The 12,154-nt window shown below is 51.0% G+C and overlaps 1 protein-coding gene and 2 non-coding genes across 3 annotated transcripts; 1 reads left to right on the top strand and 2 right to left on the bottom strand.

Annotated features, from left to right (window-relative positions):
• Window positions 1-1,724: 1,724 nt before the first annotated feature.
• Window positions 1,725-1,796, bottom strand: TRNAQ-CUG. Its single transcript has one exon. It is a non-coding gene; the product is annotated as a tRNA-Gln (tRNA).
• A 2,335-nt stretch (window positions 1,797-4,131) lies between these two features.
• Window positions 4,132-11,410, bottom strand: PRSS16 (serine protease 16). Its single transcript, XM_045586804.1, has 12 exons — window positions 11,326-11,410; window positions 11,090-11,250; window positions 10,338-10,437; window positions 10,113-10,242; window positions 8,785-8,908; window positions 8,485-8,562; window positions 8,352-8,399; window positions 7,507-7,776; window positions 6,642-6,783; window positions 6,004-6,183; window positions 5,780-5,925; window positions 4,132-5,658 (listed from the first exon to the last, which is right to left on the bottom strand). The coding sequence occupies exons 1-12, from the start codon at window positions 11,393-11,395 to the stop codon at window positions 5,590-5,592; spliced, it is 1,518 nt and encodes a 505-aa protein (XP_045442760.1). The 5' UTR covers window positions 11,396-11,410; the 3' UTR covers window positions 4,132-5,589.
• Window positions 11,411-11,830: 420 nt separating this feature from the next.
• Window positions 11,831-11,904, top strand: TRNAI-AAU. The gene has a single exon. It is a non-coding gene; the product is annotated as a tRNA-Ile (tRNA).
• The last annotated feature ends 250 nt before the right edge of the window (window positions 11,905-12,154 follow it).

The raw sequence follows: 12,154 nt of genomic DNA on the forward strand, positions 1-12,154 counted from the left end.
ATGGAAAAACACATTCAGACCCTTGTTTGATGTTTCTTTCCAAATTTTTGTCCTTGTGTTTCTTCCTAGAGTTGTTATGAGGAGCAAATGCTTGACCAATGAAAGATCTTCTTCTGTCTGGGAAGCTCATCTTCTGCATATTTTCTTCTGACTTGTCTTTTTTTTTTTTTTTTTTTTTTTTTGAGTTATGGAAGGTCTTTTGTGTGTTTTTTTCTCACTGTGAGGCCTTTGTATTGCAATATTTTCTCCCACTTAGAAACTTGTATTTCACCCAAATAATGCTGTCTTTGGATGATCACAGTGCTTAGTTGTTGTTTTGTTGTTGTTGTTGTTGTTGTTGTGTGCGTGTGTTTTAAACTTTCTGCTGAAGAATAATATATAGTCAGGGCCTGAACATTAGAGTATGGCTCACTGAATTTTCTCACACTGAACACATCAATGTAACCAACATCCAAGAAAAAAAAATATTATGAATACTCCATAATCCCCTTTGTATGGAGATACTTATGTTAACCAACATGTACTTTCAGAATTTTTCAGATACCCCTTTATTCCTTCAGTCGGTCACCCCACAGGGGTCTTCAGTGGAGGCACACAGTTCTGGGCACCCTTGCTGGCGAGGAAAAAGTGAGGGGGAGGAATAGAGAGACTACACTCAAGCTAACAAAACAACTTAAATCAGAAAAGGGCTGCAACATGAGATCATTTTCATCTACTTTTAACAACCTGAGGCTTTGAACTTTGTAGCTTTCCAGTTGTGCATCAACACCCAGACATAAATCTTGTGGACAACCCTCTTAAGTGGGGCGCTGGCAGCGGGAACAGTGGAGGCACTGCCTGCCCTATGGGCCCCCAGGGAGGGAGATCCCGGTGGGGTGGAGGAGCAGGTGAGGGGGGGCGGTGCCAGGCGGGGCCGCGGGGCTGCGAGGCTAGGGGTACGAGCTCTGCAGGCTACCCTGAGGGACCCTACCCGTGCATGAATTCGTGCAACAGGCCTCTAGTTTTACTATAAACACGCTCAACATTTTTTCCCCCTTCAAAACACTCTGGGTATCTCTTGGTAGCATTTCCAGAATTGCAGTTCACTTAAGACCCTTGAATAAAACGTTATCGTTTAATTCTAACGAAGCCCCTAGTTTGTTCTCTCTCGGGGGAGACGAGGGGAGGTCGGAGCAGCGTCTGTGAATTGACGTTCCGTGCACCAAAAAAGCTTGTGCAAACCCGGACCCGCAGGTCCCCTGACCGCTGACCATCGCTGCTGGTTGGTCAACCCACTCGGATCTCTGAACGAGGCTTGTCTGGGAACAATTTTCTCTCCACCGCAGCCGACTCTCTCGGGCGCATTGCCCAGGTAAATCCTTTTCTAAAATCTCATCCCCACTCTTCTCCGTCTACGACTGTCAATAAACTTCCTCTCGCTCGGTTCGCCTGCCGCCTTCCCTTCCCTCTCCACCGTTCACGGGTTTTCTCTACAGATTTCCGGTTCCAGAAAGCTTGGGTGCTTTCTGCGCTTTTCTTCTTTTGAGACCCCGTCTCCAGCCCCCACGAAAGAAGTTGTACCCAGCAAGCGTAAAGTTGTCCTTTGGCTAGGTGACCGCAGACACCGTGCTCAGAAAGTGCGAGGTGGGAGTATCAGAAATAAACATGGGTGCTGGGATTTGTACAAATAAGAGAATGGGTTGCAGAGAGGAAGTGGAATTCAAATAAGGACCAAAAGGCAGATGAGGTCCCACCGAGATTTGAACTCGGATCGCTGGATTCAGAGTCCAGAGTGCTAACCATTACACCATGGGGCCAACATGCTCCTTGGTAATATAGCTCTTTCTCCCAAGCTCCTAGGTAGAAAGGTATGTCTGCTTCTCTAGGATTAAGTGGTGGGTAACTACTTGTCACATACCAGCCAACACTTTTTACATCGAAATCTCTGGAAAAGACGCGTTGGGAGAGGAAGCGTCCAAAAGCAGGTCATCTTTCACGGTGCTTCCTCCCAGGGCCACGTGGGCTGTTAGTAAAATCAGAGTCTTCAGAGACTTGGAAAAAAGTCTTTTAAGAACTCCTTACTTCAATTCTCTTGTTGACTTTAAAAAGTAGATTAGTTGGTACTTTGGAAAGACCATTTAAAATCGAACAAACTTTTTAAAAAGTTGCCAGCTATCGTTTCCACTTTTTCTCTTTTACCATGGGGAGTGCTCCCACTTTTGAGCCCTCTGCCCCACCCCACCCCCCAACCACTGCTCCAGGAGGAAATAAAAGGAAACACTGTCAGGGAATATGTCGAATTTATGGGCACTGAATTGGGTCATGAGTGGATTAAAGGATATATCAAGAGCGATGGATTGGAACTTTGAGAATATGGCACGGTATAGGTTAGTCTCTGCTTTTTATCAGTTAAGAATCAAATTTCTCTAAACATAAACACACCTGTGGCCTTTATGGAAATCAGACCCACACTCTCTCTCATTACTGATTTGTTATCTCTCCCTCTCCCTTTCTGAAAGCAATAAAAATCTATTTAAAAAAAGATTTATTGTGTGTACTAGGCACTGTGTACTAGGGTTTCATTGACGAACAAAACTGAGCACTACATCTCTTGGAAATTATATTCTAGTGAGAGTGACAGAGGAATTGAGTCATCATGCAAATTAACACAACATTTGCAATGAGAAAGGTATATAGTGCTAAGAGAAATATGAAGATTTATCTAGAAAGTTTTGGGAAGTTCTTTCTAAAAAAGTGAAGATGGAAAAGATACTAATCAGTATAGAAGAGTATTTAAGGAAGGACAATAGCATGTGCACAAATCTCTGGTAATTTAGATTGAAAACAGGACAGGGTGTTAGAGAGAAAGGGGCCGGAGAGGATTTCAGGCCATAATCTTCAGGGTGACACATAAATAAGCATAAAAACATGTAGGTAATCGATAGTCAGCTCTTTCATTAAAAACACACACAACAGTTTTTGCCTCTTATCCCTTTGTCCTCTCAAAGTACACGGAATTTTGAGACCTGGTCTGACCTAACCTCTGTATAGAAGCGCTACATTTCTCCCAAACGATTTGAGGAAACGCGCGGGAATTCGGGTCATGTGAATCCCCTTTGGCGGTTTCGCTGGGCAGCCAGGAGACCTGGCCTCCCCAACTGGAACCTGGGTCCCCTACCCTCCGCGCTGCTGTGCTGGGCAAACGCAGGCGCACCAGCAGTCGGACCGTGAAGTATTTCTCGCATGGGTTAGAGCACACTTTCCAGCCTACATTTAATCAGATAGAAACAATGTGTTTCGTATCTCAGGCTTTAAAAAAAAATAATAAAAAAATAAATAAACACACACATCACCAGCTACCTGTACCTTGAAACGATTTCCTCCCCTGCTTTCTTGCTTCCCAGAAAACCCTCCCTCGACCAGGCAAATCCAGGACGCGCTGTCCATGGTCCTGACCCCGGGAAGCGTAGGGGTCGCCACCTGCTGGGCGTGCACCTGGAACCCAGTCAGATGCTAATCCCTGGAAACATCCGAGCGGACCCGCTCGCTGTCACCCTGTCTGAGAGGCCTACCTACACGCCAGGTCCCTGCGTGTCTGTCTCGCAGACTTACCTTAACCACACACCCAAGTAAACACACCCGCACCGTGTGGCAATCCCAGCCGGGACTGGTCTGTGGGAAATGGAACTGAAGGTTGAACCTATTGACACCGAGTTTTTTCGGTGCCTTCTGGCCTATAGCGGCCGCAGCACCTGGAAGTCTGGGCTCAGGGAATCCAGGTGTGAAGACGAAGATTGGGCTCAGGTCCTCCCAGATCTGGAGACGCGGGTCGGACTCAAGTACTTGCACCCAGAAGCCCTGATTTGGAGTCGAGGGTTGGGCTCTGGTGCATGCACCTGAAATGCCTCTGCTTGGTGATGAAGGTCGTCCTTAGGTCTTCCTTTTTTCTTTTTTCTTTTTTTAAATATATTTTATTGATTTTGTACAGAGAGGAAAAATATATTTTATTGATTTTGTACAGATCGATCAGTTGCCTCTTGCACACCCCCTACTGGGGATATGCCTGCAACCAAGGTACATGCCCTTGACCGGAATCAAACCTGGATCCCTTCAGTCCCCAAGCCGACGCTCTATCCATTGAGCTAAACTGGCTCCTTTTTTCTTTATCTCCTATCTGTCAAACCTATTCATCATCAACTGTCTCTCTAGGATCTATCCATCTGTTATCTATCATCCACTATCTATTGTCCATCTACTTATCCATTATTTATCTATCAATCATCTGCCATCTATCCACATACCATAAAAGGTCTTGGATCCAGATGACAAAAAATCGCTAAAGTGCAATGCTAAGAGGGAAGGATCTGATTTTTAAATATAATTTGGTGGAGTTGGAGTTGTGATTCTTAGAAATTCTCTGGATAAATTCCCAGATTGACAACATAAATAAGCATTAAAACATGAGGACATGGATCTCAGCGGTGCTCCTCTGAGGAGGACTTTTTGGAAACCTCAAAGGCTTAGGCATTTAGAGGAGAGATGCAAATACAAAAGACCTTGAGCAAGAGTTGTTTCCACCTGGGACCTTCCGCGTGTCAGGTGAATGTGATAACCACTCCACTATCGAAACACCATGCTGAATGCTTGCTTTACAAGATATATCAGAGTCACATACTTATTTCCTGGGTGTCCCCAAAACTAATACTTTTGAATGATTTTTCTTTTGGTATGTTTTCATTCACAGTGCATTTTCCCCCCTCGCATTATTTGTTAAAATAAAAATATGGAAATTCTGACTCATAATCAAATGTAACTCAAAACCCGAGTTAAAAATTCTCCAAAACTAGGCAGGGTGACATCCTCATCTTTTGAACTTTTAGGGGGTTTGTTTTATTTGCTTGTAATTCAGTTGGGTGTAAGGTAATACTGTGGTTTTAATTCACATTTCTCTAATGACTAATCAGGTTGGACATCTTTTTCATGTACTTATTGACCACACGTGTATTTTTTCTTTGTTTTTATGCAGGTATTTTTAAAATTGAAGTGCTTATTCAAGTGCTTTGCCCATTTGTCATTCACTCATCTTTTTATTATTGGCTTCTGGGATTTCCTTAAATAATCTAGACCCAAGTCCTTTGTCAGATATATGTATTATGCAGGTTTTCACTCACTCTTTCACTTGTCTTTCCATTTCTTAAGAATGCCTTTTAATGAGCAGAGCAAAAGCAGGTAGGGCAGGGCCCAGGGGCCAGAGAGGGATGAGCAGAAGGCGCCCGCCTGGCGGCAGAGCAGAATGTGAGCATCAGACTTAGATTAGTGGGGGGAGGGCACCAGCATGAACAGTGACATTTCCCTGACATTTGCCATTGAAATACTGACATCCACAATGAGAGTAAACACCCAGTTATATTTGCAGAACTTCTTGTCTGTAACAGAGCCATTTTAGCTGGGAGTGAGGATAGTTGCATACACAAGTCAGTTATACTCGGAACAGATGCTGAATGCCAATTCTTGGGAATTTCCTCTTCTTAAACAAGCTGCTTTCTCCTGTCCAGTGAACAATATGTCGTGGTCTGAGGTCGGCAGCAGGGAGTGGCGAGGGTGCGGTGCTCAGACCTCACCCCTAACCAAGCTCTTCTTTGCCAGCTTGAGCCAGGTCTGCAGCTGCTGCAAGATGCTCTGTAAAGAGGTGGGAGGATTTTGAAAGTCAGATCCTAGTATTAGTGAGGGCAGGAGCATGCAAATTAGTATGCAAATGAAAATGTAAATTACCCAGGGCTTTTTGTTGTTGTTGTCTTACCTGGCGCCCTAGGCGGAGGCTGGGGGTGTCTGAGGGCCGCTCAGGTGCCATATCCAAGCAGTGAGAGGCATTGGGGATGAGAAGGGCTGACACGGAGGGTCCCAAAGCCTGTGTTACACTCAGCACATGCCAGGGGTCCGAATCCCCTGGGAAGAAAGGGGAAATGGTGTGCCAAACTGGGGCCTGGTGGAGACTTTGAGGTCAGGTTCGGATGGCACACTCACCATTCACGAACAGCACCTGGGTGGCCACTGGGGTCTGGCCACCATAGTAGGAGTTCGTCTGAGCCACAGCCTGGACTATGGATGAGGTTGAAAGCCCAAACACCTGCTCACACAGCTCCAGCTGGGAGGGCAGTGCTGGGAGTTTGGAGAAAGGACATGTGGGGTCTTCACAGGTGACATCTGTGGAGGGGGATATCTATGAGTGTGGGGTGTAAACCCAACTCCCCAGCCTCCTTTAGTTAATTACTGAGCTCTTCCCAACAATGACCAATTGATTCACAGCCCTGTCAAAGAGGCACCTCCCACACCCAGACAGAGATGGCCCAGAACAATAGGGCTGTGATGGGCTGAAAATTAAAATGTTGTTTAGAATGCTTATTTACTATGTCAGCTTATCTGTACCAGTAGAAAGAAATGCCTTCCTTCTCTTGATGTAATTTGTTCCCTTTCCTTTCTCATAAAAAGCCATTGCCTTTGTCTCTTAATTGGAAAACTATTTAAGTTTCTGCCTGAATCAGTGCTTCTCATATATTATAGTTATTCTTATTGATCTCAAGTAAATGCTTTTTGCCTAACACCTATCACTTGAATAGATTTTTTTTAAAGGTTATCAGAGGAGGGTTGAGTCAGGTACTCACAGAAGCCGAACTCAGTACATGTCTGATACAACCACTGCCGGTCACCCACACCGGACACTTGGGGTTCTGTGACCTTCAGCTGTGCCAATGTCTCTGCTTGGGAGAAGCTTAAACATCTCTGGCCCAGGCTGTGCATGACAACCTGGGGGACAATATATACACACACACATGCATAGAGTCTCCCTTTCTCCTGCAAGCCAGGGTCTGGCAGCATAGGCCCCTAAAAGCCAAACTTGAGAAGTCAGAAGAAAGAGTGCCTAAGTTCTCCTTGGACTCAGTGGTCAGAATGGGTAGGCGCCTGGGTCCCTGTGGGTAAGAGGTTCAGGTCCTAGATGACTTGGACCTTATTACCTGTGAGACCTGGGGTGAGTGATATAGTCTTGGGCCTCAGTTTCTCCCTCTGTAAGTGGGGATCATAACAGGGCCTGTCTCCTAGAACTACTGTGAGAATTCATGGAAATAATTCACGCAAAACACTTCACACAGCTCTCCGTGCACACAGCGCTGTATAAGTAACACCGGGATCGCAGCTGTGGCTTCCGAAGGTGGAGACTCTGGCTTCAGAAGAATGCTGTCCTCGGGGCTACCTATAGTCTAAATGCTAATTGGCACTTGCTGTGTGCCAGACCCTGTGCAGGCCCGAGAACAAGACAAAACAAGGCAGACAAAACAGACAGCCTCGGTGCTAATCTGCATCGTGTGTGAGCCCGTGACAAGCCCCTTATTTCACCTCACTGGGCCCTGAGCCATCCTCATTGACAGGTGAAGAACATGAGGCTCAGCAGTGGTGCACGGCTGTGCAAGGCTGCACAGCGGAGGTGGGGACCTTGTCTAGGACTTTCCCACCGTGCTACGGGGAGCTCACCTGCACCGCCCGACGCAGCCCGCGGTAGGGCTTGCCCTCGAGCAGGAGTCCGCAGAGCTGCCGCACGCTCAGCGGCGTCCCCGCCTGCCCGTTATACTGCACTGCGCCCCCCACCAGCGCCTGCAGCGCCCCCAGCAGCTCCGCCCGGTCCTCCGAGCGGCCCAGGGACGAGCAGGCACCCAGCTCAGCCTTCAGGGCTTTACGGGCCTCATCTCCCACGTGCAACCGTCGCTCCACCTCCGCGAAGGCCGTGGACACCGCCGCCCGGCACTGCAGGGAAGAAAGGCTGCGTCGGCGGAGACCATCGCCTGGACCCGGCCTGTCTCTTCCAGGACCAGCATCCTCCTGAGTTCCCGAATGCCCACACTGAACCTTACCTTCTGATCGGTTCACCCTCCTCTGGCCCCGCCCACACTGAGCCTTACCCCCTGATAGGTCCATTCTCCTGGGGGGGGGGCCATACTGAGCCTCACACCTTGTTAGGTCCACTCTCCTCTGGCCCCGCCCACACTTAGCTTCACCCCTTGATAGGTCCACTCTCCTCGGGCCCCGCCCATACTGAGCCTCACCCCCTGATAGGTCCACTCTCCTCGGGCCCCGCCCACACTTAGCTTCACCCCTTGATAGGTCCACTCTCCTCGGGCCCCGCCCACACCGGTCTCGCCTTCGTTGGAGCTCCTCCCTCCCGAGGTCCTGGCGGGTCCTCAGCGCCAGCCTCCTAGGGTCCGTGCATCTCTGGGGGTCCCACCTCCCCGGACCCCGCCACCGAGCTGGCTGCATTTTCCCTCTGGCCCCACTTTGAAGGCCGCCTCCCCTCTGCAGCCCCCAGGACGGGTCCCTCCTACTTCCAGAGACCCGCCGATGGCAGTGTTCGTGAGGCTCCTGGACACCACCTGTGGCCCGACCGCGGGAGAAGAGGCGCATCAGGGACCCGATGGCTGAGACCCCGCTCCTCCCGGGGCCCGCCCGTGGCCTCACCTTGTTGTACGCGGAGAAATCCAGCACGGCCCGCACCGGGGCCGAGGAGGCGACCGCGGCGAAGAGGAGATGCGGGAACTGGTGGGGAGAGGTTGTCAGGCGGACGGGGCTGGGACCCCCAACCTTCCGCCCTGTGCTACGCACGCCTCGCGTGGCCCCAGGCGAGCCCCTCTGTGCGCCGGGCCCTTGGGGAGCCGGCTGTGGAAAGCCCTTCTGTAGGGAGCGGGTGTGGGGAGAGGGTGTTCCTATCCCCTGAGGTGGGACCCCGAGTCCACCCCACCCCCAGAGGGGTCCCGGGACCTTCAGCCGCGCCCAGGCGGCCAGGGAGCCGGCATAGGAGCCTCCGAAGCAGACCCAGGGGCTGGAAGAGGAGACGTTGTGGCGGCGGGAGAGCGCGAGGCGGGCGGAGACCACGTCGGCCAGCCTGGGGTCAAGAGGAGGCCGGTCGGTCACCTCGGCAATCCCTGGGACACCCCTCTGTGCAGGCGGGGCCGGACGGGGCAGTGGGTGTCTGGCTAGAAGCCGGGGCTCCTTTCTCGGGAAGTATTTCTGAAGGCTTCATCCACACACCAGTTTCCGGACGTGGCCAGGCCAGGGGAGACCCTTGGGAAAGCCTCCACCCTCCTCTCCTTCCATATTACGTGGGAGAGGAAAAACCTCAAGGCAGTTTGGGCAGGAACCAGACAAATGGAGAAGAAAGAGTTCCTCAGGCAGAGGAGGGTTCAGGGCAGAGGGGTGAGAGTACTGGGGGCAGGGGAGACAAAGCGGGAAAGCCACGCTGGGACACGTCTAACATACTCTTTTCCAGGTGCTCCCTTCCCTCCCTAACCTTCCCGAACCAGTTTGCAGCCAGGGCCATCCCACTGCAGTTAGAAACCAGGTAAGTTTGTGGAAGGATTGGAAGCTAGGGAGTAACACAGAGGCAAAGAGATGCAGAGAGACAGACAGATGGACAAGAGTAAGATAGAGAAAGGCAAAGGAGAGGATTCCAGGCAAGTGTGTGGAGAATAGAGGAGGTGAGGGGTTAGGGAAGGGTGTTGCTAGTATGAGTAGGGTGCCCTAAAGGAGGGGAGGGGAAATATGCAACATCTGGGGAGCCCAGGGGGAGGGTTCAGAGGCTCTCCACAGCTGAGCCTGTATGTCTGGGGAACAGCAAGGATGGCCGTGCAGCTGGAGCCCTATGAGTGGGAGGAAGTGCAGGTCAGAGAGTGACCAAGCCAGAGCCAGTCAAACCTCACGGCCACTGTGAAGATAGGACCTTACTGTGATGAGATGACAGATGTGAGGGCTTTGAGGTAGGGAGCGTGGTGGTCCGGATTACAACCTACCAACCACTCTGGCTTCATCTGGAGAATGGACTGAAGAGGTCAAGGGCAGCAGTGGAGGCCAGTGAGGAGGCTGTGTTCTTCGAGAGGAGACCAGGTCATGTGGACCAGTCATCAGAGTGAGGGTGAGAGAAGACAATGTATGAGAAAGAGATGGAGAGGGAGAGACCCAGAGATGGAAAGAGAATAAGACACCGAAAGACAGAAAAACAACAACCATGAACCAAAGACTCAAGGTCAACGTCAGGCAGGGGAGACATCTCTAGTCCCTTGACCCCAAACACTTTCCCTATCCCAACATACGCATGGCGGCTGGACAGGAAGCGGAGTTGGGGCATGGTGAGGCCCCCAGCAGGTATGCTCAGGCCATAAAACCTGTGTTCCAGGCCTATCACCAGGGCCCCCAAGGCTGGGGCCAGGGCTGCAGGATGCCCTGTAAAGAGGGAGGAAGGGGCGTGTGAGGTGGGTGAAGCTCTCTCAGCCCTCCCTGGGCTCCCCAGCTACGTCTCTCCCACTCTTGCTCCTCACCTCTCATCACTGAGCCAGGATCAAAGCTGCCCTCGCCTCCCAGATGCAGGAAAACGGGTCCATCCCGGCTGGCCCAGTGCTGGTCGTTTATCCAGTACCGCTGAGTGGTGGGATGTGGAAGAAGAAATGGGATTGTGAGCGTTCTGACCTCCCTTCTCTAGTCCCCGTTCCTCCCCGTCTTTCTCCCTAGGGGATCGTTCTTCCTATACTTAGTAGTGTTGGAAACAGGCTTGTTTATGGGGTCATTGCCCTCCTGTTGTCTTCTCACCTAGAATGTAAGACCTATAAGAGCAGATATTTTAGGCAAATTTTTATCTCTTATATCCCATGCCCAAGCATAGTGGCGAGCACGTGGGAGGCACCTGCTCTATGTTAACTGTAGAAAAGTAACACATGCAGGCAGGTTGGGAATAGCACCAAGGTGAGAAGACCTTTGAAGGCTGCATACAGAGTAGGTGTGAAAAAGGGTGAGTTTGCTCATTCATTTAGGAGATATTGTCAAGTTGTGAGCCAGGGCTGATTCCAAAGTCAGTCCAAGTCTCTGCTACACATCCAGACTGGTGGTAGTTCTAGCGTTTATTCTGAAGGACATGGAGAGGATGGAGACAGAGAGAGAGAGAGAGAGAGAGAGAGAGAGAGAGAGAGAGAGAGAGAGAGAGAGAGAGAGAGAGAGAGCGCAGAGGCTGAGGGACGGAGTATGGAGGGAAGGAGAGGGCAGGGTAGACCGTGGGCTCCCCCAATCCCGACCTCACCTGTAGGAAGGACCTCCTGTCAGACGCATTGAAGGGGTCCAGGGGCTGCTCCAGCCACCCCTCTCTAGGGAGGGCCGCCACCCCCGGATCCAGACTCAGGCCCAGGGCAGAGCTCTCCTGAAAACGCTGAATGTGCTCTCTGAGGCGCCTAAGGAGAGAGGCTGCGGGGCCCAGAGGGGACAGCGTTCAGCCGAGCCCCCTTCGGAGCCCCCGCCTGAACCCCAGGCTTCTCCTACCTGGAGCTGAGGTCCCCCCAAGGGAAGCCATGAGCAGAGGGCCCAGCCACAGGGCAGGGACCAGGGCCATGCTGCCGGGTCCTCTGCGAGAAGCGCTCGGCATCCTCATCCGGCCCCAGAGCTGCCTGGAGGGTTATAGCCGCGGAGCTCGGGCTTCTTTGCAGACGCCTTTCCTGGGACCGGTCAAGCGTCGGTAGGATCCACCTACGCGGGGCAGGGACGCCCGCGTCTGTGTCCAGAGGCTAGGGAAGCCGCACCTGGATATCCAGTGTCTTCCTGCCGTTCCTGGTTTTCTCCCCTCTCGTCCTCTGGTCTCCTTTGCCCTGTCCCTCAGTTTCCCTTCGTTGAGCTTGTCTCCCCTTCTTGCCCTTCAGTCGTCGTTAAAACGAGTTAAACAAGAAAGTCTGCTTTGAAAAGAGGAGACATCCTTTAGTTTTAGATGTGCAAGAATGTCAGCAAACTTTTTATTCCTCCAAGTAAAAAGAGCTTCTCCTCCCCCACAACTGGCCGGTTAGCTCAGTTGGTTAGAGCGTGGTGCTAATAACGCCAAGGTCGCGGGTTCGATCCCCGTACGGGCCACAGAGGTTTTCTTTTCCTTCAACATAGTTTTGCTGCGGCTATCTAATGTTGCTACAGTCACCTCACACGTGGGAAGCAGGCTCCCCGAGGTAAGATTGGGATTAAACGTGGACTTCACTTCTTAATCTTCAGCAGTGACACCAACACACTTTGTCCCCTTCTTCAAAGGAAGCGGGGGGACAAAAAGAAAAACCTGATTTTAGGAAAAAGTGGCATAAAGCCTTCACATAGAAATTTTAGTAAAGAGGAT

This window comes from Pipistrellus kuhlii, unplaced genomic scaffold (genome assembly GCF_014108245.1).
Source record: "Pipistrellus kuhlii isolate mPipKuh1 unplaced genomic scaffold, mPipKuh1.p scaffold_m20_p_24, whole genome shotgun sequence".
NCBI lineage: Eukaryota > Metazoa > Chordata > Mammalia > Chiroptera > Vespertilionidae > Pipistrellus > Pipistrellus kuhlii.